The sequence below is a fragment of the Mus musculus genome, chromosome 2, assembly GCF_000001635.26.
Source record: "Mus musculus strain C57BL/6J chromosome 2, GRCm38.p6 C57BL/6J".
In the NCBI taxonomy this organism is placed as follows: Eukaryota; Metazoa; Chordata; class Mammalia; order Rodentia; family Muridae; genus Mus; species Mus musculus.
In genome coordinates this window covers 90984068-91010226 of record NC_000068.7, presented here as the reverse complement: position 1 = coordinate 91010226, position 26159 = coordinate 90984068, and the positions used below count along the sequence as shown (strand labels likewise).

At 39.9% G+C, this 26159-nt stretch overlaps 1 protein-coding gene across 22 annotated transcripts in view; it reads right to left on the bottom strand.

Moving 5' to 3' along the window:
• Nucleotides 1–26159, bottom strand: part of Celf1 (CUGBP, Elav-like family member 1) — a 79239-nt gene that overhangs the window by 9271 nt on the left and 43809 nt on the right. For 4 of the 22 annotated variants that reach the window (XM_030247123.1, XM_030247083.1, XM_030247114.1 and 1 more), the window contains 10 exons: nucleotides 22411–22562; nucleotides 11460–11647; nucleotides 9139–9221; nucleotides 8717–8765; nucleotides 6882–7016; nucleotides 6337–6416; nucleotides 5365–5526; nucleotides 3532–3607; nucleotides 1927–2055; nucleotides 912–1025 (listed from right to left, as the gene is read on the bottom strand). In XM_030247123.1, coding sequence (XP_030102983.1) covers nucleotides 912–1025; nucleotides 1927–2055; nucleotides 3532–3607; nucleotides 5365–5526; nucleotides 6337–6416; nucleotides 6882–7016; nucleotides 8717–8765; nucleotides 9139–9221; nucleotides 11460–11647; nucleotides 22411–22481 — 1087 coding nt within the window. In that variant the 5' untranslated portion in view covers nucleotides 22482–22562. The remainder of the gene's footprint in view (nucleotides 1–911; nucleotides 1026–1926; nucleotides 2056–3531; nucleotides 3608–5364; nucleotides 5527–6336; nucleotides 6417–6881; nucleotides 7017–8716; nucleotides 8766–9138; nucleotides 9222–11459; nucleotides 11648–22410; nucleotides 22563–26159) is intronic. The other 18 variants (XM_006498669.2, XM_030247115.1, XM_030247118.1 and 15 more) reach the window with 7 other exon arrangements.

Genomic DNA, 26159 nt, shown 5'->3' with positions numbered 1-26159 from the left:
TTAATGCTACGTGAATATTACAAATTCCCACATCTCATCACTACTCTCTTCATTACTGTTTTCTAGCACATGGTAGGCCTGATACCACTCACCAATGGCTAGGTCCATTTTCCATCTTTACTTACTCACACCCTCCACCCACTCTGGTTTTTTGTTTTGTTTCTCTGTGTAGCCCTGGCTGTCCTGGAACTCACTGTAGACCAGGCTAGTTTTGGGAAATCTGCCTGCCTCCATCTTCCCAGCGCTAGGATTACTACCACTGGGCTCTATGTCCTCGTTTAACATTATCTTTGTAAAAGCTGTTTTTGTATTTTAAAATTTTGTATGGGTATTTTGCCTGTATGTACATCTGTGTATAACATTCATGCCACACCCATGGAGGCCAAAAGAAGGCGTCCACTACCCTAGGAGTGAAGTTACAGAGAGCTGTGAACCAGGATGTGTGTGCTGGGACTCAAACCCAGGACCTCTGGAAAAGTAGAAGGAGGCCTCAACAGAAGAACCATCTCTCCAGTTGCTGGTTTCACACTTCATTCTGGGGGCAGGGGGTATTTTGTTTGCTTGTTTTGGTTTTTCAAGACAGGGTTTCTCCATGGCAGTCTTGAACTCAGAGGTCCACCTCCCTTTCCCACCTAGGGACTGGAATTAAAGGCGTGTGTCACCACCACCTGGCCTCATTTAACCAAGTACCCTTCAAAGTATTCTTTTACTTCTGCTTTGCAGCTGAGAAAATGAGTATTAGAACAATGGTCCAAGGTTACAGCTAGCTAAGCAGCAGAGTCTGGATTTACCTTACAATCCCATGATTATTCTAATTTTTCTTGGGCAAGCAAGGCAATTATTCTACTGGTACATCTATACTGGGGTAGCTTATAAAAGTAGTCTGATGACAACCAGGGCTTGCCCATTACCTGCCAATGAGCCAACGTTGAGGCCAGCTGTTGCTCCGGCCAATGTTTGCAGGGCTCCAAGTGAGGCTATGGGGTTGACAGAATTACTGCTGCTGGAGCTCGGTGAAGACCCTGCTATTAGAAATTCAGGAGTTAAATCATCACTTGCCTTCTCTTGCCAACAGGAACCAAAGCACAAGAATGATCCCATCGGCTTTTCTATTTACAAAAGGGATTTTGCAATCACTGAATTCTGATAATTGTCCTTCTAAGTCAGGCACAAATGATGGTTACAACAAACTAAAAATGATGAGATTTCAAATAATAAAATGACTACTGAGGGTGGTTCAGCAGGTAATGATGCTTGGTTACTAACCCTATGGGCCTGAGCTCCATTCCTGGGACCACGAGGTGAGAAGAATTAACTACCGCAAGTAGTCCTCTGACTGTTACATGGTATTTGCGCACGCGTGTGCGCACGCACACACAATCATTTAAACTATATGTATGTGCACCTATGTAAAGGTATGTATATGTGGACATAAAGGTTAGAAAAGGAAGTCGAATTCTCTGGAGTTATAGCTAGCTGTGAGTTACCTCCTGTGGGTACTGGGAACCAAGCCCAGATCTGCTGAAAGACTAGTACATGCTATTAATCACTGAACCATCTCTCCTGTCTCAATAAATAATTTTAAAAAATTTAATGAAAAAACAAAAACAAATCTAAAAAGGGCATGATCAACAAAATCTTTAAACCCAGCATTCAGGAGGCAGAATAAGGATCTTTTTTGAGTTCAAGGCCAGCCTGTTCCAAACAGCAAGTCCAAGACAGCCAGGACTCACATAAATAGAGACCTGTCTCAAAAAACAAAGAGAGACAGAAGACAGCCTGACCATGACCTCTGAATCTGTTGTTCATAATACAACCTACCTGGTATGTGTTAATTTCTTTCCAAGATGGACTGCCCCTGCCCTTGACTCTGCCTTCAAAGAGAGGATGTGTCCAAGGTACACAACATTCCCTATCATCCCTTACCTGAACTGGTGAGTACGCTGAGGGGACTGCTGGATGTAGTGAGAGCATTGGTACCACTTGGTGTGTTCTGAGCTGCACTAGCTGCAGCAGCTAGTGCAGCCAAATTCTGTAGCTGCATTGCATTTAACCCTGTAATATCCAAAAAGATGCATCAGCCAGCAGATTAGATGCCCATCATTTATTCCAGCAATGACTGGAAACTGGTCCCAGACAAAGAGGAACTAACTATATAAGAACACACTATCATTTAGTATGAAACTTTAAAATACTAGGGTTCTAATTCAGTGGTATAGCTCATGCTAATGATGCATGAGGCCTTGGGATCTATCCCCGGCAGGGAGGAAGAAATTTAAAGCCACTTCCTTAGAGAACAGCTTGCTAGTTCAATATAACAGAACTCCAAATGAGCACTAATACAGAGGTGGGCAAAACTGAATGAGAATACCTGTGATCTACCAAGGGGAAGGAGCCCAAGGGAACATCTACAAGCTACAGTAAAGTAAGGTCTTCTTACACACAGATAGGTGCATTGGAGGGGAAAGAAGCAGGGAGGAGATCTAGAAGGCTCCATGGGAATAACAGGAAAGAACAGTATTAGGAGAAGGAATGAAGAATAAACACTGCCATTGTAACAGTAAATTAATTATCAGAAAAATGTGAGGGAAAGAATTTTAAGCAAAACCTAGAAAACACAGAATAAGAACAAATTTGAATTATGTTGTACATTTTGTAAAGCATTTTACTAGAGGACAGGCTATCAATAGAGAAAGTAAGGCAAAACCAATTACTATCAAAACTCCAAAATGTAAAATGCAGCTCACCAAACATGCTCCCCTTTCTCTTTTTTTTTTTTTTTTTTAAGACGTTCTTTATTTTCAAGATTTATTTATTTATTATATCTAAGTACACTGTAGCTGTCTTCAGTCACTGCAGAAGAGGGCGCTAGATCTCGTTACAGATGGTTGTGAGCCACCATGTGGTTGCTGGGATTTGAACTCTGGACCTTCGGAAGAGCAGTCGGGTGCTCTTACCCACTGAGCCATCTCACCAGCCCGTGCTCCCCTTTCTCAATGCAATGCCTAACTACACCCCACTGGGCAGGGTACAGGCACAGGCTACTGTAGAACTCCTCACATTCTGCCTCTTCAGACTCATTTGATAGCCCCTGGCTCCTGACTGTCTTTAGAGCTTCATTTTGCTATAAACCATGTATCTGTTACTTACATTTTCCATAAACCTTAACAGCAACAACAGCATGAATTCAGAAACACAAAAACTCCCTGGTTCTAGTAGCTTTGGGTAAGTCATAGAAACTAACTTTACTATATAGGTTTTTTCTGCATCTGAATGGCCTAAGCCTGAATGGTCCCTAAGTTTTCTTTGCCATTTTCCTTCCCCAACAGGAACTTAAAAGATACCACACAACTAAAGAGCTAAGTGGCATTGACCAACAACAGGGTCACATGATAGAATCAAGAAAGCTGAGTCCTGAGACTTATGTCACGAGCAGTAACATTTTGACACAAATGGTACCCATCTCTCAGACTGAGGAAGCTGTCTGCTGACCTGTGCACTGGTGCTCCTCTGCAGCAGGGAAGCACTTACCTCCCATTGGGTGGAGGCTGCTCAGGGTGTTGAGGTTCCCAGAGGAGGCAGTCTGCTGTAGGAGCTGCAAATAAAGCTAGACATTACACCAAAAAACAGAACAAGAGTGAGAGTGAGGGCTGGTTCTGCATCTGGGATAACTCTACAGCACAGCAAAGCAAGAGTGCAGAAGCCCCCAGAGAGAACAAAGTCAAACATAACCCAAGCCAACAGACATGCAAGTCTGACTGCAGAGCTAGTGCCCTGGCTCAAAAGACCATTCTCTGGATAGTGAGACAAGCTCAAGTCTCTGTGCAGCAGAGTACAGCATAGTAAAGGACAAAACTAGCACAGAGAAACAATCTGGACCCCAGCACAGCACACCTTGGTTCATGCCATTCCTAGTTTCTTCCTCTCTCCCATGCTCTCCTAGTGAGGCCAACACATCACATTCTTTAGGTTACAACCATCAACCAGTTGTTGTTGTTGTTGTAGCCCTGGTTGGCCTCAAACTCAACATGTAGACCAGACTGGTCTTGAATTCAGAGACCCACCTGCCCCTCTTCCTCCCCAGTGCTAGGATTAAAGGTATACACCAATACATCCAGCCTTCCACTTAACTATTTTAAATGATCACATTGGATCACATTATAGTATTTTAGGTGTGTTTGTGTATCACACTGGATTGTACTATAGTAATTCTGGTTGCATGCTCCTGTGTGTGTGTAGTTGAGAGAGGGTCTCTCTTACTGTAGCTTTGGCTATCCTAAAATTCACTATGTAGATCAAGGTGTTTTCAAACTCACAGAGATCTGCCTGTCTCTGTCCCCTGAGTGCTGGGATTAAAGGCATACACCATCACACATGGCTAGAGATAATTTTCAAAGCATTATTCTGGCAGAAAACCACAATATTTCTCAATGTTCCTAGCAGTAAAACTAATTTAATCTATTGAAATATATATAACAACCCTTTACCCTTTTTAAAAATCTCATTTTAAAGGCATTCTAGTTAGAATAAACTGAGAACTATTTTAGAAATGGAAACCAGTAAGCATCAGACTAATTAAAACTTGGTGTGTGTCAACAAATAATTACCTTTCTTGTTTCCATACATAAGCAGTATTTAGAAGAATAAGGAATAAATGACTGCATTCGTTATCCCTATATGAGCATTTCCAGGCTATCCATACAGACTCAATGGTTTTGCCATTTATAGCTTATCTGTAAAGAGGTTTCAGTCTGGCCAAGAACTCACTGTGGATCACAGGCTGACCTAGAACTCATGATCTTTCTGCCTTGATCTCCCAGGCACTAGAACTATAGTCATGTGCAACTATGGACAAAGATGCCCTTTCTTTTGTGACTCAAAAATCTAATAATCCCCTATAATATTATGATAAATTATAACATAACATCAATAATAGATTATAGATCTGGACCTTCTTTTAGACTGTATGACTCAAAGTCATATTTCAGTCTGCTGAAAGATACATCTGTCATGTTTTTAGGGGACTTAATAAAGATTTTGATGGTGATCTCAACATCTTATATAAAGAGACATGGAAAATGATCCTGAATAGTGAAGATTTTCTTAAGGATTTCTCTTAGAGGCAGGGAAATGAGATACTGGTAATTCTTTAAATTAAAATCAACATTTTACTTTAATTGTAACAAAAGTCTCAATATGGAACCATAAGGTAGACTAACACAACTTAATGACAATGCCTACATTTTTATATAATATCTCTACATGTCCAACGTTGCAAATGACACTGCTTGTTAGCTAGAGACAGCAGAAGAAGAAACAGCTGGGAGCTTGCAAAGTCTGCAGAAAGCAAACCACAGAACTCACTGCTAAGTACTGGGGTCCAAGTGTGTTCAGACCAGCCAGGTTTCCCCACACAGACGCTGCACTGATCTGCTGCATCTGCTGCTGGAGCTGCTGGGCCATTCTCTTCTGTTCTTTGTCCTTCTGGGTGTCGGCAAACTTTACCACCATTGGGGATGAGCAACCCTATAAACACCAAAACCAAAGGATCAAATTCCTTCTTTTGGAGCCAGAAAGATGGCTCAGTAAGTAAAAATGACTGCTGCCAAACTTGATGGCCTGAGTGTGATCTCTGAAACCCACAGAATGTATGAAGGGGAAACAAACCTCTATACACTGTTCTCTGACTGCTGCTGCGTGCTGTGGACAGACACCTATAATTTACACCACTTCTTCCTGAGTCAAGGCAGAAATTCTCCTTTGTGAAGATATGACGGCTGCATTCTATTTTTCACAAGTGACTCTCTGACAGACAATGGCAAAGGCAATTTATTTCTAGTAATCATTTTCTGTTCATTTTTAAAATGGGGAGATTTGACTATGTTGCTAAGATTGATTCTAAACTACTAGGTTCAATGATTCTCCTGTCTTAGCATGAACTGCTGGACCTATAAGCATTCATCTTCATCTCTGGCTCCAATAAGGTAACTTTTAAAAGATTTGTTTACCTTATTTTATAAGTGTTTTTTTCCACTTGGATGTATGTGTACCACATGCATCCAATACCCACAGAGGCCAGAAGAGGATATTGGATCCTCTAGAAATGTAGTTACAGATGGTTGTGAGCTGCCATGTGGATGCTAAGAATCAAACACAATTATTCTCCAAGAGCATCAGGTGCCCTCTGATTTGAGAAACAGTATTTTACATGCTAAGGTAGACATTTTAAGTTCCAGGGTGATCTGGTGTTGCACAAGCCCTAGACTTTAATAGACAGCCTACCCCTGCACTGTCAGGCAAGGGGTGTTTCTCCTCTTCCACCTCTCTGCTCCTTACCTCCATGGTTTGTGCTTGGTGCATTGCTTTGATAGCTGTCTGTGCCATGGTTCTTGTAGTAAAAGTCACAAATGCACAACCTGGCAAGAAAAGAATCAATGTTCATTCGTTTAGAGGCTTATCTGACAGACACTGACTGAATATCTAACTTATTGTGGGATACCATCTTAGCAATACAAATATGATCTTACTTTTCAGGGGTTCACAAGCTTGTTCAGTAGATACACTTGTATGTCATGATAGGGTACTAAAAGCTACCAAGGGACAATAGACAGTTTTGAGGAAGAAGCAAAGAATCTCAATTCATTCTGATAGTAAATATGGAAAGAACAATTCCATTTTGGACATCAAGAGAAACTGAGGACAGAACTCCTTAAACAATATGGGGGTGGGGGGAGATCAACTAGAAATATTGACAAGATCGAGGTAGCAGGCCCCAGCTCTTCGTCTATGGTGACTAGGGATCTGACTTACACTAGTCCAGTTAAATAAGAGACTACAATTTAAGACAAGTATCTGTTTTAAAAGCTCTAAAAATGCACCACCTCTGCTCAAGCCATCAGGTCCCCGCAATATCCGGCACTCTTCAATCTGTCCAAACGAAGAAAACATGACTCGGATGTCATTTTCAGTACACTTCTTGGAAATCATACCAATAAAGAGCTTCCTGTCTTCCACAGCTAAAAAGAGTAAAACACAAAAGGCAAAGAGTCAAGAACCAAATCTCTTGGGTTTGAGCCTGGCTATGTATCATACCACCTACTTCACAGATTCTAAGACACATTTCTTCTTCCCATCATTTTATTTCAATGGTATAAAACTGCAACAGCCAATTATATAATGATATAAAAACAGTAATTTAAAATTATGCATATTTGGAAGCATTTCCATAGGATATGGAGAATTTGTATTCTTGTTCAAGTTAAATTCACCCATCAGTGTGTGATTGATAGGCTAAGCCTGTAGATATTAAATGCAAAGTTCTTAGTATTTTGCCTTGCCCTTACTATGTTCTAGAAGTACCATGAAAAGGCTTTCACACTTGATATGATCAATAAACAGAAGACCTTCAGTGAGAATTTTTCTTTTCCAATATTTTAAATTTTATTTATTTTAAAATTTTTTCCTTAAACTGTAAATAACATTTGGTCTTTTGTCCCCCACCTATCCCCCAACTGAACCCACCTCGATCAGGTATCTCTACATAGCTATGGCTGTCTCAGAACTTGCCATGTCCTGGAATTTTCTAGGATTGCCTCAGACTCAGAGAGATCCTCCTGTCTCTGACTCCTGAGTCATTCTTTGTGTTTCTAACTGGAACTCTTGAGAATTTAAAATTAATGTTTTAGCCTCTGGGCATTCTACAACATTGTTTATTTTGTTTAAATGAACTTTTATGAGCCAGCTATCACCCAATTTCAGGTGGAGTCTACTGTGGAACTTGTACAATTCCCACAATTTCATTCAAGAAGAACAAGTCCTCCAGGACGGCACCAAGTGTAGCTGCCAGTAGGACAGCCCCGGAAAAGTCTGCCTGGTTTTTTTTCCCAAGTGGTTCTGAGAGAAACTGCCCTCTGAGCTTCCTGCTGAACTTCCTGTTATTAGCTCATGAACTCATTAGACTTGCATTTTCTCAAAGAGTTCAGTTGTGGTAGTGAAACAAAGATTATTTCTAGCTTTTTGACCACTACCATTATGTTCAGCTTCTATAGATATTAGAAGTCTGAATCCATGTCTGGCTCGAAAAGTACCTGGGTCATAGCTTGTGGCTGAACTGCAGGATCACAGCACCTGCAATGACCATGGACTTGTAGCTACTGAGCTCAGAAAGCTCTCTCCTAAAGCACTAACAGGTCTTCTTCCCAGCTGCTCCACTTTACTCCTTAACCTTGTCTATAAGGATTATACTTTTCAAGGACATTCTATGTTTTCTGGGTCTCATATGACTCAAGGGGTTTCAAACTCTAAATGCCTGGATCCACACTGTATACTCCCCCACATCTGGCAAATACGTCTGTCTGTGTGTATGTATAATATTTTCTCTATTATTAACTCTATTTTTCTAGCTTAGTAAAACTTTAAAAAAATTGCCCTAAGAATAGCAAACAGGAAAGGAAAGGAAAGGAAAGGAAAGGAAAGGAAAGGAAAGGAAAGGAAAGGAAAGGAAAGGAAAGGAAAGGAAAGGAAAGGAAAGGAAAGGAAAGGAAAGGAAAGGGGAAAGGAAAGGGGAAAGGGGAAAGGGAAAAGGGAAAGGGAAAAGGGAAAGGGAAAAGGGGAAAGGGGAAAGGGGAAAGGGGAAAGGGGAAAGGGGAAAGGGGAAAGGGGAAAGGAAAGGGGAAAGGAGAAGGAAGGAAGGAAAGGGGGAAGGAAGGAAGCTTACCATTGTTCTTTTCACTGTCAGCAGGCTTCATCTGTATAGGGTGATGCATCTAAAAAGAAAATCCCCTTGTATTATTCTCCAACCCCATTAATGCCTTTTAAAAATATAGACTTTAAAGAGTATACCAAAACAACAGCCTTTAGAATTTCCTCTGGACTCATGTCTGCCTGATGATCTTAACTCAACAAAACACAAGAATAGACAGAACGTGAGTCATAAAGTTAAAATACAGAAAACTCTTGGCAGCAAGAACTACTTTTGGTCTCTCTCTTCTTTGAAATGTTCCCTTTATATTCTCCTTTTCACAGTAATTCCCACAGCAAAGACCTTTCCTCCAAAATGCTTTTTAGTATATGTCCAACATGCACAAGCACACCCCATGCACAAAAATGGACACCACATTAACTTATAAAAGCTCTTACCCCAGGGAGGACCTTCATGTTATGGAGAGCATTCTGAGCTTCTAATGCAGCTTTACGGGTGTAAAATGTAACAAAACAGCACCCTGAATAAACAAAATTTTGCAAAAACCAAATTAGTGCCTTGAAAACAGAATTCTTAGAATATTTCTATCCCTACAGCACTGCTGAAATTCAAAACCTGAACGAGCTTACTAAAACTGAGGGAAGAAAAGGTTGGGATGAAGGCTGTTACCTTTTGGGGGGAGCTGTAGAGGTGCTGTACTGACAGGGTTTCCTTGTGTAGCCCTTGCTGTCCTGAAACTAGCTTTTGTACCCCAGGCTGACTTCCAACTCAGAGATCCGCCTGTCTCTGCCTTCCAGTTCTGGGATTAAAGGTGTGCCATGACCACCTGACAAAGGGGTGATTTTTAAAGCACCTTTCTTTGTCCCAGTCTATTATAGCTCTAGGTTTTATTTCTAGCTTCCTTGTAGTCAGCAGAAATCTTCTTTTGATGCTTCTGTAACTTCTCTGGGAAAATGCTTCTCCACCCCACCCCCGCCCCCGCCCCTTGAGACAAGATCTCATATAGCATAGGCTGGCTTTGAATTATCAACGATGTCCTTGAACTCCTGCCCCCACCTACTAAGAGTTTTGATTACAGTATACACAGTCATGCCTGGCTACAAGGCTCTCTTTACAAAGGTTATGTGCCATTCCATTTAACCTGTCCTACCACAAACTAGGTTAAGATGCTGAGGAAGAGGAACTAGCCACCAAGCTAGACACAGTTACTACTCTCGTACCCTGGTTTTCTGGAAACCCTAACCCTGATTTTCTCTCTGCTTGCTCAGAATAAACTACTCCCTCTATCACAACCAATTTTAAAAATTTTATTTTATTATTTTATTTTATATGTATGGGTGTTTTGTTTGTGTACCATATATGCCTGGTCCTGAGGAGGCCAAAAGAGGGCAATGGCTCCCTTCAGACTGGATTTACATCTGCTGTGAAGAAGGCTGGATCTTTGCACGTGCAGCCAGAGCACTAAGTGCTGTGCGCCTCTCCAGACTCTTCCTCACAGCCAGTTCTCACCACACACTTCCAATTTAACTATCACCTATCAGACTGTAACATTACTTAAGAATGAGAACTTACAATCTTTTCTCAATTTTTCATTCTCAAATAATTTTGCTTCTTACTGTTTGGTATTGTTTTATATATGAATTAGAGACTCAAAGGTCTTAGAAATCTTGGGCTTTAGTGTTCTGATACTTGTCAAGTCTCATAAAATACAATAGTTTTCTCTCAAAATTATACAGCAGTAGGATTTTAAATTCATGTTGTATGGCCAGACATTTTCAGAAATAACTTTTATTCTTGGTTAATTATGCCACGCAGAGAAAATTGTTCTGTTTCTAGATCCCTGACTTACTAACTTTTTATGTAAACATGACAACCATGCTCCTCACATCTGTATTATAGAATAGCTATTCCAAAAATCACTCTAAATTGGTAATTTGGAAAATAAGAGCATACTTCCATGCACAAAGCTAATGTTGCTTATTTACTCTTGGTCTTCTGAAATGCACATGGTGCTGTAATCTCTAGAAAAAAAACCAATCTTTCTTTTCCTAGCCATTTTGTAGGCTACTGCCAACTAGTTGCCTAAAATGAAGCCCTTCTGTTGATAAATCATCCTGCAAGGGCTTCTCTGTGAACACTTACAAAGAACTGCCCAGATGCATCTTATAAATCATACTCATGTGGTCACGTTAATATTATATTTTTAAGCCATTAAATGTGTTTGGATTAGAAAACATAGTTAAAATAAAAGGACACCATCCCATCAAACCACAGATATCCTGATAACCAGAGATGGGATGCATAGTGTAATACAGGAATTAAAAACCTGGCTAGGTATGATGGTGCATGCCTTTAATCCAAACAGTTCAGAGACAAAGGCCCGGGGATATCTTGGGTTGGAAGCCAATCTGGTCAACACAGCAAGTTCTAGGACCACCAGAGCTACAGACACCCTGTCTCAGACAAAACAAACACAAAAAATTTTAAAACCCATTCATCTATACTCTGTTAAAAAACAAAACAAACAAACAACAACAACAAAAAAAAAAACCTGGCCTTGAGCAAGCCTATTCAATGGGTAAAAGTACTTGCTGGTAGTAAAGGGGCTCTGGTCAAGTCTAACCTTGAGTTCAGTTCCTGGGATCCACATAATGAAAAGAACCTAGCATCTCAACTTGCTCTCTGACCTCCATATATTAATAATAATAATAATAATAATAATAATAATAATAATAATAATAATAAAAATAAAGCTCACCTTTGCTCTGAGGAGGGTTTTGGCTCCTATCCCTTAGGATGTTGATTTCATAGACAGCACCATACTGCTCAAAAAGCTCCCTCAAGTCTTTCTCAGACCAGGTCCTTGGAACCTGGCCCACAAACATCTTGATAGCATCAAGATCTGGTTGGTCTGGGTGGTCCAGGGTGCCGTTCATTTTCTTTGAGCTGCATGAGATAAAGTGAGAAGTTATTTATATTGCATACCAGAGGGTCTTTTTTTTCTCTAAAGATTTTCAACAACTTTTTGAAACATAGGAGAAAATCTACTTCATTCACTACTTCCACTTAACTTACCTAAATTTTGTTCATTCTACTAGATTCCAAACTAAATTCACCACTGTGATTAAGACATACTAAGTTTTAAAAAAATTGACATCACGTCTTTTCTAATATGAAAGTTCTCAGAAACTATAAGTTCCCAAAGATTGATCAGTTTGTTGTTACTTTTGTTTTGGTTTTTCAAGGCAGGGTTTCTCTGTGTACCTCTGGATGTCCTAGAACTCATTCTGTATATCAGGCTGGCCTCGAACTCAGAGATCCAATTGCCTGTGCCTCACAAGTGCTGATATTAAAGATGTACACCATCACACCTGGCTCTACATCAAATTTAAATAATATCTGGATACAACTAAATAAAATAAATCTCTTAAAATTGTCTTTATTATTTGTATATGTTTTGGGTAGCTGAGGTTGGAAGACACTCCGTGGCATCAGTTCTACCCTCCTCCTTTATGTGGGTTCTAGAAATTGAATTCTTTTTTTTTTTTTTTGGTTTTTCGAGACAGGGTTTCTCTGTATAGCCCTGGCTGTCCTGGAGCTCACTTTGTAGACCAGGCTGGCCTCGAACTCAGAAATCTGCCTGCCTCTGCCTCCCGAGTGCTGGGATTAAAGGCGTGTGCCACCACACCCGGCAGAAATTGAATTCTTGTTGCCAGACTTGTGGGCAAGTATTTTATCTACCAAGCCATCTCATCAGCTAATAAGGACTTTTAAATGTATGAAATAGTAACAAAGGATTAATAATTACAGGTAAGATTCAGGACTTTTTAACATGCATAAATCAGACAGTCTCTGTTAAGCAGATGTTAGAAGAGATGCATTAATTTTCAAAATTCAAATTAAGAATTCACCAGAGGATGAATTCACTGGTGAGATGGCTCAGCGGTTAAGAGCACTGACTGCTCTTCCAGAGGTCCTGAGTTCAACTCCCAGTGACCACATGGTGACTCACAACCATCTGTAATGGGATTCAGTGCCCTCTTCTTGTGTGTCTGAAGACAGCTACAGTGTACTCATATAAATAAAATAAATCTTAAAAAAAAAGAAAATAATTATTAAAAAATTCATCAGAATGATCGCTCCGAAAGGTAAGCATATGATGCTTGTAAGTTGGTTCTATCTCTTACTAAACTGCCAAACTGACTGTAATGGAAGTTGTTGTCATCCTAGGTGTTTTCTGAATTATGTAACTAGTACTTGCTGTTTCTGAGACCTTGCACTGTAGTTTTCCAGCAACTACAGCCATTTCAAATTCCACAACTTCTTCCAGTTCTGACACCAAACACTCCTACTTGAATAAATGTATTCCCACTCTGCAAACTGTCAAGAACTTAAGGGCAATCTCGCATCATAAATGTTTCTTCAGAAGGTACCACCAATTTCCAAGTCTTATCCACTATTTTAAGATCTTACATTTAAAAATTTTAACGCCGGGTGGTGGTGGCGCATGCCTTTGATCCCAGCACTCGGGAGGCAGAGGAAGGCAGGATTTCTGAGTTCAAGGCCAGCCTGGTCTACAAAGTGAGTTCCAGGACAACCAGGGCTATAAAGACAAACCCTGTATCAGGAAAAAAACCCAAAAATTTAACATCTCAACTTAACTATTTAAATTCTCAAAAACTAGCAAGGAATGTTTAATCTATGAAAGCCATTTAACCTCTATGCCTCAATTTATACATTCCTTGTAAGTGAACACCCATAGATGGTATTTCTAATATCACTTTTGTTGAATCTAGCATTAATTAGTTATCAGGTGTGGTGTGTATGCTTGTAATTTTAGCATTTGAGATGCAGCAGGACTGCCTTAAGTTCAAAACCAATCTGGACTAAATACAAAGATCCTATCATTAAAAATAACAACAACAAAAAAAAATCAAAATGACATGCAGCTAACACTTGCCCGTCCGTGACTTATGGTTCTCTATAATTCTCCATTTGAATTAGTCAGTGTCATTCTAGGTTATAAACAGTACTAAATTTCCATCAATTACATAGCCAAAATCTTCTGTCATCATGTGGCTCTAAATAACTTTCCCAAGAACGGGTAACTCTTCAAAGGTAGTAATGATTTTAATCTTGTTTACCCTTTTCTTTTGTATTTTGAGACAGGCTGGCCACAAACTCACAGATATCCACCTGCCTCTGCTGGCATTAAAGGTGTGCACTAGCACACCCAGCTAATCTTATCCCTTTTTATTTCCTGTGTAAAGTAGTATTGGGATGAACTCAGGTTTACAGGCAAGCATTCTACCACTGAGTTGTATCCATAGTCTTCCTGCTCATTCCTTTAGCTACACCTGGTATAGTGAGTGGGCTTGGTTCATAGTTGTGTGAATTTCTTGCTAACGGTTCCAAGAAATTCTTTCCTTTTTTAAAAAAAAAAAAAAATTTTATGTATGTGAGTGTGTGGTGTCTGCATGTACCACATGTGTCTGTCTGTGTACCACATGTGTGCCTGGTGCCAGCAGGGGCTAGAAAAGGACATCAGAGCCCCTAAAACTGAAATTACAGACAGTTATGGCTGCATGTGGGTATTGAAAATTGAACTTCATGTCCTCTGGAAGAGCAGCCAGTGCTCTTAACCACTGAGCCCTCTCACTGGCCCTCAAAATCCTCTTATTTAAGCAATTAATCTCACCAAAATGAGTGTTATATACAAAGAGGACTCTCAACTTTGAGCACAGCTATTATACCCAGGTGTAGTAGAACTCACTCATAATCCTGACACTTGGGAAGTGAAGGCAGGAGGTTCAGGAAAAGTTTTGGCTACACAGACAAGTTGAAGCCAGTTGTGGCTATATGAGAACATGTTTCAAAACAACAACAAAGGACAGCTACCACTTCCTATGATTACACAGTTGCCACAGGATCAAGTTATTAAAAAGTTATTTTGGAAGCAAATGGGGAGGTAGCTCAATGTTAAAGTGCACACACAGGGACAGAGTTTGGGTATTCAGCATCTACAGAAAAAGCCTGGCAGTCCAGTATAGCCTAATTGACAAGTTATAGGTGCAGTGAGAGACCCTGTCTCAAAATGATAATGATGGTGATAATAATAAGAGCAGCAACCAGGCATGGAAGTGCAACCTTTAATTCCAGTACTTCAGAGACAGAGGTCATCATGATCTACAAACCAAGTTGCTGGTCAGTCAGGGCTATATAGCAAGACCTTGTCTCAATAAATTAATTGAACAAATAAGAAGTGGAGAGCGATAGAAAAGCCACCTCTGGTCTCCACATATCTGTACATTAGTACCTATATACCACACATATGTTGAAAAACCCATCTTGGAATATACTGCCTACTGGTTTCCTTTACAGTGTTAACTTATAACCATGGGTGGTGGAGGATGGTGGCATGCACCTGTGTTCCAGCACGAGGGAGGCTGTGGCAAAATCTTGAGTTCAAGGAAAACTGAGGTTATACAGAGACACTGTCTGAAGACAAAGGGCAAGGAGGAGTGGGAGGAAGAAATATGGCAGGTCACTGTAAAAATATAACGGGTCTTCAGCATTTTAACCTTACTGTCCTAATAGAAACCAAGCTTTCATGATTTCCACCAAAAAAGATTTCCTCCCTCCAAAAAAGACATGAGGGGCTGTAGAGATGGCTCAGTGGTTACCAGCACTGGCTGCTCTTCCAGGACTCACATGGCAGCTCACAGCTGTCTGTAACTCCAGTTCCAGAAGATCTAGCACCCTTTCACAGACATGCAGAGCACCAATGCACATAAAAATAGAGAGATCTCTTTGAAAAGGCAACATTAAGTAGTGAAACAGTGGTGTCACTTCTTACAGTATGACCCTAACAACTTCATCAGTTTTAGTAGCACCCACCTTTCATTATGTTTTGATTACAGAGAAGATTAACCAAACCCCAGTGATTCTCAGGGTATGTTTGAACAATAAGCTGACAGCTCTTTCTACAGAGAAAGAGGTTTATTCATTTATATTACAATAGAAGCTGCAACTACACAGGCTTGTCCTTTCCTTCCATATGTGCACACCATCTCTATCTTTATTATATGCCCTCTTCAGTGTGAAGCAAAAACATGGATATATACACAAATTACAACTTAACTAAAACCAGTGGAAACTCAGGATCCTAGACAAACCTTTTTCTCTCCAAATTCTCCATCTCATCTTCTTTTGGGAGGAGGGGAAGGGGGTACTGGGATGATTGAGCCTAAGGCTTTGCACGCACTAAGCAAGTACTCTGCCACTAGACTATATACCACCTCTTCCTTTTTTTTTAGACTGAGTCTCAGTAAGTTGTTAGAGATAGCCCTGAACTTACTCTGTAGAGCAGTAATTCTCAACTTGTGGGTTGCAAACCCCCCACTTTGGGTGGAGGGTATCTAATGACACTTTCACAGTGGTGGCTTAAGAATAAATAAATAAATAAATGTAAAAAAAAAGACAAAAGAAACACTTGGGGTATTTTCTTGGCATTCGTGAAAGAGAAGCAACCACATAAATAAATATATATTCAGAGGGTCACAGTATTAGGAAGGTTAAGAATCACTGCTGTAGAACATGGCCGGTTTTTCTCCTCACTCAGAACTCCCTGGTGCCGCCAGGCAGTGGTGGCACACGCCTTTAATCCCAGCACTTGGGAGGCAGAGGCAGGCGGATTTCTGAGTTCCAGGCTAGGGCTACACAGAGAAACCCTGCCTCGGAAAAAAAAAGAAAAAAGACTCCCTAGTGCTTTTATCACTAGTGCCAGCTTCAAATCCTTTCGAAACTTTTAAGCCCATCTGCTTTTTTATATATCAACTCTACATCTTTAAGAATTATCAAAGTCAGTGCTATGTGAACCAAGGCCCAAAGACCAGAGCCAACTTTTAATTAAACTTTTTAGAATTCCCTATTCACAGAAATTGAAATTAAGCAATCATGGATTAAAACTGCTAATAATGACAAATACAAAATAAGCTTACATACCTCATTATTTATTTAATTTAACACCCCCCCTTCCCCTGCATGGTGTTTCTCTGTGTAGCCCTGGCTGTCTTGGAACTCAAAAAGATCCTCTTGCCTCTGCTTAGCAAGTGCTGAGACCATTGACTGGCCATATCTAATTTCTTATAAGGAAATATTTTACCACGGCGTAAAGAATGAGGTAGTCTACCAGTTGAAAAGTACTACTTAGATGGTTCAAATTTTCAGACAGACTCAACATGCTCTAGATATCATGAGCTACAACTATTCAGTGACTCATTCCTGCTTCCAATATTTACTTGGCACTTATATAGGTCAACATACTGTTAGACATGGTATACATTGATAAATAACAAAAGCATTGTATAATGAATAAGACAGAATTGTTTTTGTCTTATTTTTGTTTTTGTTTTTGGAGACAGGGTTTCTCTGTGTAGCCCTGGCTGTCCTAGAACTCACTCTGTAGACCAGGGTATGGTTCCGACAGACAGACAGACAGACAGACAGACAGACAGGAGGAGGAGGAGGAAGAGGAGGAAGAGGGAGAGGAAGAGAGGAAGGGGGGAGACATGGGAAAAGGGGGGAAAGGGGAAAGGGAGAGGAAAAAGTTAAGTTTCCCTGTAGGTTAATACCTCCAGGTAGAATATTCATCTAGCATGCTATAAACCAGGATTCAATCCCTAGCATGACTGAAAAAGAAGAAAAGGCCCAGTAAGCAATGTGCGTGTTGTGTGGGCATGGAAACCTGAGTTCAGATTCCCATACTCATTTAAAGAGATGGGTTTTGGGGAGCACTCTGTGACCCAGCACTGGGGAGCAGACAGACAGATCTCACTGGTCAGTCACTCTAGCTCAAACACTGAGCTTCAGAATCAGCAAAAGAGAGGAAGACATCTTGGCATCAATCTCTGGCCTCTACATGCACCCAAACAGTATGCACAGCCAAATACAACCCTGTGCTCACACACATACATACAGCCCTCAATAACTGTCAAAAGTTTTCATTATTTTGTCACTCACCTGTCATTAGTAGTTGATTTCCTCTTTGCTCATTATACAAATAGAAAAATTTCCAGTTACCCACCCATTTACCTTTTTAGCAAATATAAATTCACATAAAGTTAGCTACCTCCCAGTTTCAACAAGTCCCTAGCATATACTGTGCTATGGAAAGGAAGGTAGAAAGAGAATTCATGTAAATTTAAAGGGCTCAGAAAAAGGAGTCTGTGTTGCTGACCAGGTATTTTTCTTGTGAGAACAAGACAGAAAATGTATATGATGTATGGAAATAATTTTAGTTTGGATAAAGGGAGACCTGTCACTAGATACTAAATATAATTTAGAAGCAGACCTCTTCTTCCCTCAAGTTTGGAGAAAATGTCAAGGTTTTGATTTTGTAAGATCTCCCTCTAGCTGCCACCCTCAAAAACAAAACAAAAACAAAAACAAACAAACAAACAAACACGTTCTTACTATGGTGTCAGAATACCAACACCACCATCATATGGTTCTATGAAAGACTGAGCAACAATCTGCCTCAGAAAGTAATACTAAACAAGTGAAAACACTACACTCAACAAATTATTTAGCAAATATAAAAATTCTGTGTTACTTGGTATGGTGGCTAAGCATACCTTCAATTCCAGCACTATCAAAGCAGGAGGCAGACCTCTGTGAGTTCCAGGCCAGTATCTACCTTATGAGATACTGTCTCAAAACAAAACAAAACCAAAAACAAAACAGAAGATGTGGCTAATGACATGGCTTGATTTGGAAAAGGGGCATAGGCCAAGGATTTGAGATGAACTAGGAGAAATGATACATGGCATATAGGACTGAACACCTAAGAGCCATGAAGGACAGAGAAAAGAATAGCGAACTTTAGAAAGAAAGAAAATGCACATGGGAGTTAGAGAACAGAAATTAATAGACCAGCCAGGCGTGGTGGCGCATGCCTTTAGTCCCAGCACTCGGGAGGCAGAGACAGGCGGATTTCTGAGTTCGAAGCCAGCTTGGTCTACAAAGTGAGTTCCAGGACAGCCAGGACTACAGAGAAACCCTGTCTGGGGGGGGGGGAGAGTTAATAGACCAGAAGGAAGTGAAATGATTAGGAACCAAGATAGATAAAGAGGTAACTTTGACAGACTCAGAAGATGAATTTTCTGTGATACACAAAGAGCTTGGTGTTTATTTCAATCTAAGAAATCCTTTGTCTTCCCTTCCTTTTGCTTTTAAGACAGAGTTACACATATATAGGCAGGCCTTGGACTCCCTATGTTGCTGAGAATTATTCTGAACTCCCATTTCTCTCTCTAGTCTTTAGCTTCCAACTGCTAGGATTACAGATATGTACGACCATTCTCTGCTATCCTAAGTCTTAATTAAGAATTAAGAAAATGATCAGACTTTTCTTTTAAAAAAAAGTCCTTGGCAAGCCAGCTGAAACTGTGCACAACTGTAACCCCAGGACCTGGCAAGTCAAGGTGAGTGCATCATGAGCTTAAGACCAACCTGGGCTTAAGCTGACAGTCTCAAAAATAGAAACAAAATGAGCCAGGCACGGCAGTGCAAGCCTTTAATGACAGCACTCCTGAGGCAGAGGCAGGCAGGCAGGCAGGTAGGTACATATGAGTTCAAGGCTAGCCGTGTCTACATAGTGAATTTCAGGACAACCTGGGCTACAAAGTGGGCCTTGCACACCCCACTTCCAAATGTGTGCACGCATACATATATCAAAAGAAAAATCCTGGGAATAATTTAGAAGAAATAAATTAGGGTGGAGAGAGACTATGGAAACCAGGGGGAATCTCTATAAAGGTGCTGCCATTCTCACCTTTACATCATGATTCAGTAGGACGAGGAGCTTTAGGAACTCTGGGTGAGGGAAAAAAATGGAGTCATGGATTCTAATGTACACAATTTGGGAAATTGTTTTTCTGTAAGGAAGACATCAAACAAAGATATCTAATAGACAGGTTTAGAATCAAGTTAGGGGACTGAGGGCAGTTAAAGAATGTAGAGAGTCCTGAGAAACATAGAAGCTAAGAAAAGAGATTAATCAGTGAGAGAGCCAGAGGCTCAGGGCTCTTTGAACTCCGTTTCTTGAAGTGTAAGCAAATGAAAAGAGCTACCGGGAGATTTCACCATGACCAAAGGGAAGAAGCAGAGAGACATGAGCAGAACAGGAAACAGGGTATCTGGCCTCCCTGAGGCTTTTGGGACTCTTTCATCACTTCTGTGTTGCTAAAAAAAATTTTGTTTTTGAAAAATGATATACTGATCAATCACATTCCTAGACAAAATAATTTTAGTCACACACCCTTCTTTATAAGTTCCATTCTATCATATGTACCATTCATATGGGAGTGGGATCTAGTGACATGAAGTATATGCTACTCACTGATACCTGATCTAACCACCCCCTCCAAAAAAGAGTGTTGTGTTCAAGATTGACATCATTTGTCTTCAGCAAGCAAGTCCTGACCTCTCTCAACTGAGCTCCTCGTCTGTAGAATAGGGGCAAAAACCAAAGCAGTTAGCCTTATAAAGCTTTGCTGAAGACAGACCACAAAAACAGATGCAAATAATTTTGGATATTAGACATGACAACCTCTGGCTAATTCAAAATACCCACAGTAAATCCATTTATTTCAAACTTCAATGTACATTTAAAAACTACACATTATACTTAAAATACAGTCTTGAACCTTACTTTAACATAAAAATTAACCCGGATTTTAAAATTCCCAGTGATGTCCATGCAATGGTTCTGTCACAGATGTCATAGATAGAATCGTGGGTTAGTTTAACATCTTAGACAACTAAAGGAACTGGGCTGAGGTTGGTAGCTCAATAGGTAGAGTGCTTGGAAACCCCAAGTTTGAATCCCAGCATAAATTTTATATAAGCTGGAAGTAGAAGCAAATGACAGTCACATCGATTTAAGAGGCCAGCCTGGGATACATGAGACCCTTTATGTAGAAAGTAGAGAAGGAAAAAAAGGGGAGGGAGGAGAGGCCGTCTGGCTGGAGTGACCTCAGAACGTTTGTCTGCTCAGTGAGCTGATTTCTAGCACAAAAAGAAAAGGCCAAAGGAGGGAGGAGGAACACACTAGGAGGCTCAACAAAGGCAACAGCTACACAGAAGGAAACTGCTTAGAACACAAAGACAATCTGAGCCACAAACTCCAATCTTAGCCATCATATATTCTGAGATACAGGCACACTTCGTGTGCTAAATCTTGATAACACTGTAAATCATCCTTTTAACTATTGCTAAAAATATTTGGTAGCAAAGAACTGTCATTTTTAAAAAGCAAATTTAAATTACTATCTGGAGGACTACAGAGAAGGCATACAAACCATTTTAACAGAGTAATGTGGCTAACTTCAAAGCTCTCAAAACTATCTCACAAAACATTTGCTATTACTCACACCTGTCCTGTGTGATTTGAACAGAGAGGCCAAACTTTAAAGATTCCCACCTAGGGAACGTTCTCCCACTTAACACTCTTGGTTTTCAATAAAGGTGCATTTACTTGATGTTTCAGGGTATTTTGAACTTAGTAAAGTGGATAAAACCAAGGACACTGATTAAAATAACAAATAATACACAACTGAGGTCTGATGTAGAAGTGGAGGCTGTAAATGGGATCCTTCTCTACCAAGTCCAGAACTCAGGTTCCCTATAGCCCCAACTCAGGGTCAGGTTAACATTTTGCCTAGCTAGCATTCCTGCAACCACAATTTATTTGAGCAAACTGCCTATCAAAAATGATATAATTTTGTTTTACTGATTGTTTTTTTAATGATGAGGATATGCTAATATTATTGAAATTACATGCTGAATTGTATTTCAATTAGCAAGAAGATAGAAGAAAATGAAAGTTCAGAATTATCTTCATAATATACTGTATGAATGCAAAATACACTACATGTAATACTAAGTAATATTCATAACTACCAGTGTTCTCTGTGACAAGAGCTTAAGAATATATAATAGTTAAAAACTAGTGTAGTGGGGTATAGTTACACTTGTATACAAACATAGCACCTCAGCAGATGTGACAGAGGATCATGAGGCCAGTCGAGCTATATAGGGAAACTATCTCAAAAAATAGCAATCAGGTCTGAGGATGACAGTGTTTTCCTAATATACACAAAAGCCCTGGGTTCTATGTCTGGCAAACTGAGCTTTGTGGCTCATGCCTGCAATCCCAGCACCCAAGAAGTAGAAGCAGAAGGATCAGGAGTTCAAGGTCATCTTCGGCTATAGAGGGAGTTCCAGACCAGCCTGGGTTACACAAGACCCTGTCTCAAAAAAAATAAAAAGTAAGTAAATAAAAACAAAAACAATAACAAAATATTTAATTCCCAAAGGATTATTTAACTATTGCATACCCACTCAAAGCAGTAAAGCCAGTTTAAAAAACACCTTGGAATCTGTCGTATGGCTAAACACTACAGTTTTAAGAGATGGGAGCCAGTACACTTGAACTAATGTTGCTAGTCATATATCAAGTGTACCCTCATGCAAAGAACTTAGTTTCATCCTGGAAGCAATTAGCAGTTATAAGAATTAGACTAAGTAATTAAAATCAAATGTAGACTTTCTAAAGAAGTTTCTTTTAAGGGACCGGTTTCACCAAATAATAATAACAGCCCAGTTCCCTCTGCTTATGATAAAAATAGGACAACAAAAATACTTACACAGGACTGGAATTCAAAGAGCAATGATCCACCATCATTTCTGGAAGGAAATCCAACTTAAACGCAGCCATCACCTCACTCTCCCCTTCAGAAGCCAATGATAATAACTTGCTGCACTTGTCTGATCCACAAATATACACAGCTTTAGCTTCCTGGGCCCCACAAAAAACACAAAGTGGAAACGGAGCTCAGGGAAACCAGCAGTAAGTGCCACAGAAAGAGGCAGGTCTGGGGAAGGGGCTGGGAAAGGGAGTATTGGACTGAAATGGGGATGCGACCATGTGAAGGGAGGCTCAGCTCAGCACACAATGAAAGTGCTGATGCACCAGGCTTGTTTTGTGTGATTTTCCCTGGCGAAGCAGTACTAAGTGCACTGTCAGATAAATAGTGTGTCAGATTCATGAAGATAGTGTAGCCAACAAAGCAGAAGAAACACAAACTTGTTTCACATCATCCAAAGTCCTCCCTATAAATCAGATTTAAGGCCCCACAGATCTAAAATTACCTGAAGGAAAAAGCAAATAGGCAAAACAAAACAACAGCAACAACAACAACAAAAAGTAACCAAGAAGCCTACCTCACCTCATGTGGTGAAAACACTTTTAAAGAGCTAATTGTTGGCCTTGGGTTTAAACTTAGTCTCCATGTGTTTGAAGACTGCAATAAACAGGGTTCAAATTAATCCCATAACAGTCACAAAAGAAGGAACAATTTGCTATTACTCACACCTGTCCTGTGTGATTTGAACAGAAAGAAGTAAGACCAAGAGAAGCAGGCTGTTGGAGAAACTGGCCATCTAAACCCTGCTACTGACCAACTACTTCTGCCACACTGGCCCTGTTCTTTTTAGACGTGCTAAGGATAAAGCAATAAATCAGTCGCTCATCAGACAGGCCTTTTAAAACCCTGGGTTAGTATCACTCACTAGGTGGACACAGGCAAAATATGTTTACTCTTCTGAATCTTTACTAGAAATTAAAAGGAACAGTAATATTATATATTATATTATATAATAATAGTAATATTCTGCACACACACACACCCCTTACCATGTAGCCCTGGCTGTCCTAGAACTTGATCTGTAGACTAGCCTGGCCTCAAAACTCAGAGCTCCACCTGCTTCTGCCTTGAAAGTATTGGGATTAAACATGTGCCCCACTAATCTACTGACCTTTCTAATGAAACAAAAAAACAAAAGCCAGTAGTGATCATTAAAAAAAAAACAAAAAACAAAAAACACAAAAACCAAACCACCTGTCTATTAGGGTGTCTATTAGGGACACAAATTCAAACCATAGGGAAGGAAAGCTTAATGCAAGCTAACTCTCTATTCCCTCACCTCCTTAAGGCCTAGGGGCTTAAGTCAGTGGCAGACTTACCTAGCATGTATGTATAACAACACGGCTTCAATCCCTAGTGCCAAAGGGTAAAAACACTGTTGCTGAAACCAAGACGGATGAAAGCAAGAATAAAATTCCAGTATGAGCTGTTGAGATGGATATACTTAGCAACCAAGGCAGATGTGTGCTCCCTTCTCAATTTAGATCCATGTCCCCCTAAACAACAAATGGTGGCATTTCAATATTTAGGCAGATTCTAAAACTTAGCTCTGAGGGCCCTCAAATTTCACAGGCTTCCTTTCCATTTTTATCACCGGGGTTGTCTTACTTCAAAGATTTCCCTTCACCCAAGCTCAGTTCACAACATAGGAAACTTTGAAAAATGCTATATTCAGCTTATAAAAGAAGCAAAATGAAATGGGGCTGGTGCTACATGCCTGTCATCCTAGCATTTGGAAGATAAAGGCAGTTCAAGGTAAGCCTCCGCTACATAGCAAATTCAAGGGCAGCTAGGAATAACATGAGACCCTATCTCAAACAATCGAAGGAAAATGCACAAATTCCTAAACCATAGAAGGAAGGATAGCATATTAAGAGGTAGTTCTAATCTGTAACAATGGCTGATGCCTATCTACACCTGACCTAGGAAAGTTGGAGCTAGGTTTTCTCTTCAAAGCTTACACATAACCATTCCAATACTAGATCTTTAACAGAAAATGGTTTTTATACTTTGTCAAAGGTCTCTGAAGATCAACTTTGCAGATGGACGTAGCAAAAGCACGCCCAACTCCACTAAAAGGTGAAGCATAAGTAAGTGTCAGCTGAGAAGAGTTTTCAAATAATACACAGTCCAGTTCACCAACCCTCTAGATTGTAGGTACACCCTAGCTGGGACTGCACAAGTAACTGGAAAGTCTGTTCTCTTACAATCGCTGGACCAGGAGCCCCATCCTAAAGAACTTGATGAGTCAAAGATCAAATTAGACTTTTTAATTTAAGAATTAACTTAAAGATGAATAAAGTTTCAAGAAATCCTGCTGGTTGTCACTATATTTCTATATAATTCATTAGAAACATACAAATTCTCTGAGTTTGAGGCCAGACTGATCTGCAGAGCTAGTTACTTTAATTAGAATCACATTATCTATCAAAGGGAAGAAGAGTACTTAAACATGGAAACCATAACTGAACCTTTGGGTACTGCACAACTTCTGAAAGGATATATATTCCCTATGACACTTTGATCAAGCCTAGGGCTAAGAACACTTGATTTTTTAACCCCCCAGACAGAATTTTTATTCAAAAGAATTCCCTGAAAGTTGCTTAATAAGTTTTTAAAGAAAGCAGGAAGTGGAGGCCCTACAATTTCTGTGCTTAAACACTGCTATTAAAATCCATTTTATGATTCAAAAACCTCTAATATGCAAATGTTACTCCATGGAGAAGAGTGTCTCTTTTAGGCAGGTCCCAAGAGCTAGCTCAGTATAATTAAACTCAATGAACTTGTGGGAAAGAGAAATAATTTTTAATTAACTCAGTTTTTTTAAAGGTTTATAACACTAAGCAATAGTAAAAATTATGAATGTAAAAATACAGATATTAAAGAAATTAATAACTAAAAAAGTCAGTTATTCACAGAAAATAACCCTTAATTGAAAAAACAATCTTTGCTTACATATACTCCCATTAGAAACAAGGGGTGGCAGGTGGTTTAACTTAGGGTCTGCTGTTAGTTAAGAGGGTTAACCTATCTCTGCCTCCTATACCTTTCATTCTGGATATATCTTATTTCCTTTTGTTGTTGTTTTTAGGACGGGATTTCTCTGTGTAACAGAGGCTGTCCTAGAACTCACTAAGGCTAGCTTTGAACTCACAGATCAAACTGCCTCTGTTTCCCTAGTGCTGTGATTAAATCCCAGCTTGGCTTATTTCCTTATATGTCTGTTTAGTCTTAAACATTTTTTAACCTGTTTTTTTTTTTTTTTTAAAGACAGGTTTCTCTTATCCCTGGATACTAGAACTCACCCTGTAAACAAGGCTGGCCTCAAATTCAGAGATCTACCTGCCTCTGCCTCCAAAGTGTTGGGATTCAAGGAGTCCCACCATGCCCAGGTTTCTAGTGCTTTTCCTTGTTTTTTCAAGACAGAGTTTCACTGTGTGGCTCTTGGCTGGCCTCAAACTCACAGAGAGCCACATGCCTCTGTGTCTGTATTGTTGGCAAGTACCAGCAACACTAAGTTTCTAAGCTCTTTAAAAAAAAATATTTATTTTATATATGTGAGTACACTGTTGCTGTCTTCATGTACACCAGAAGAGGGCATTGGATCACATTACAGATGGTTGTGAGCCACCATGTGATTGCTGGAAATTGAACTCAGAACCTCGCTGAACCATGTCAGCCCTTCTAGT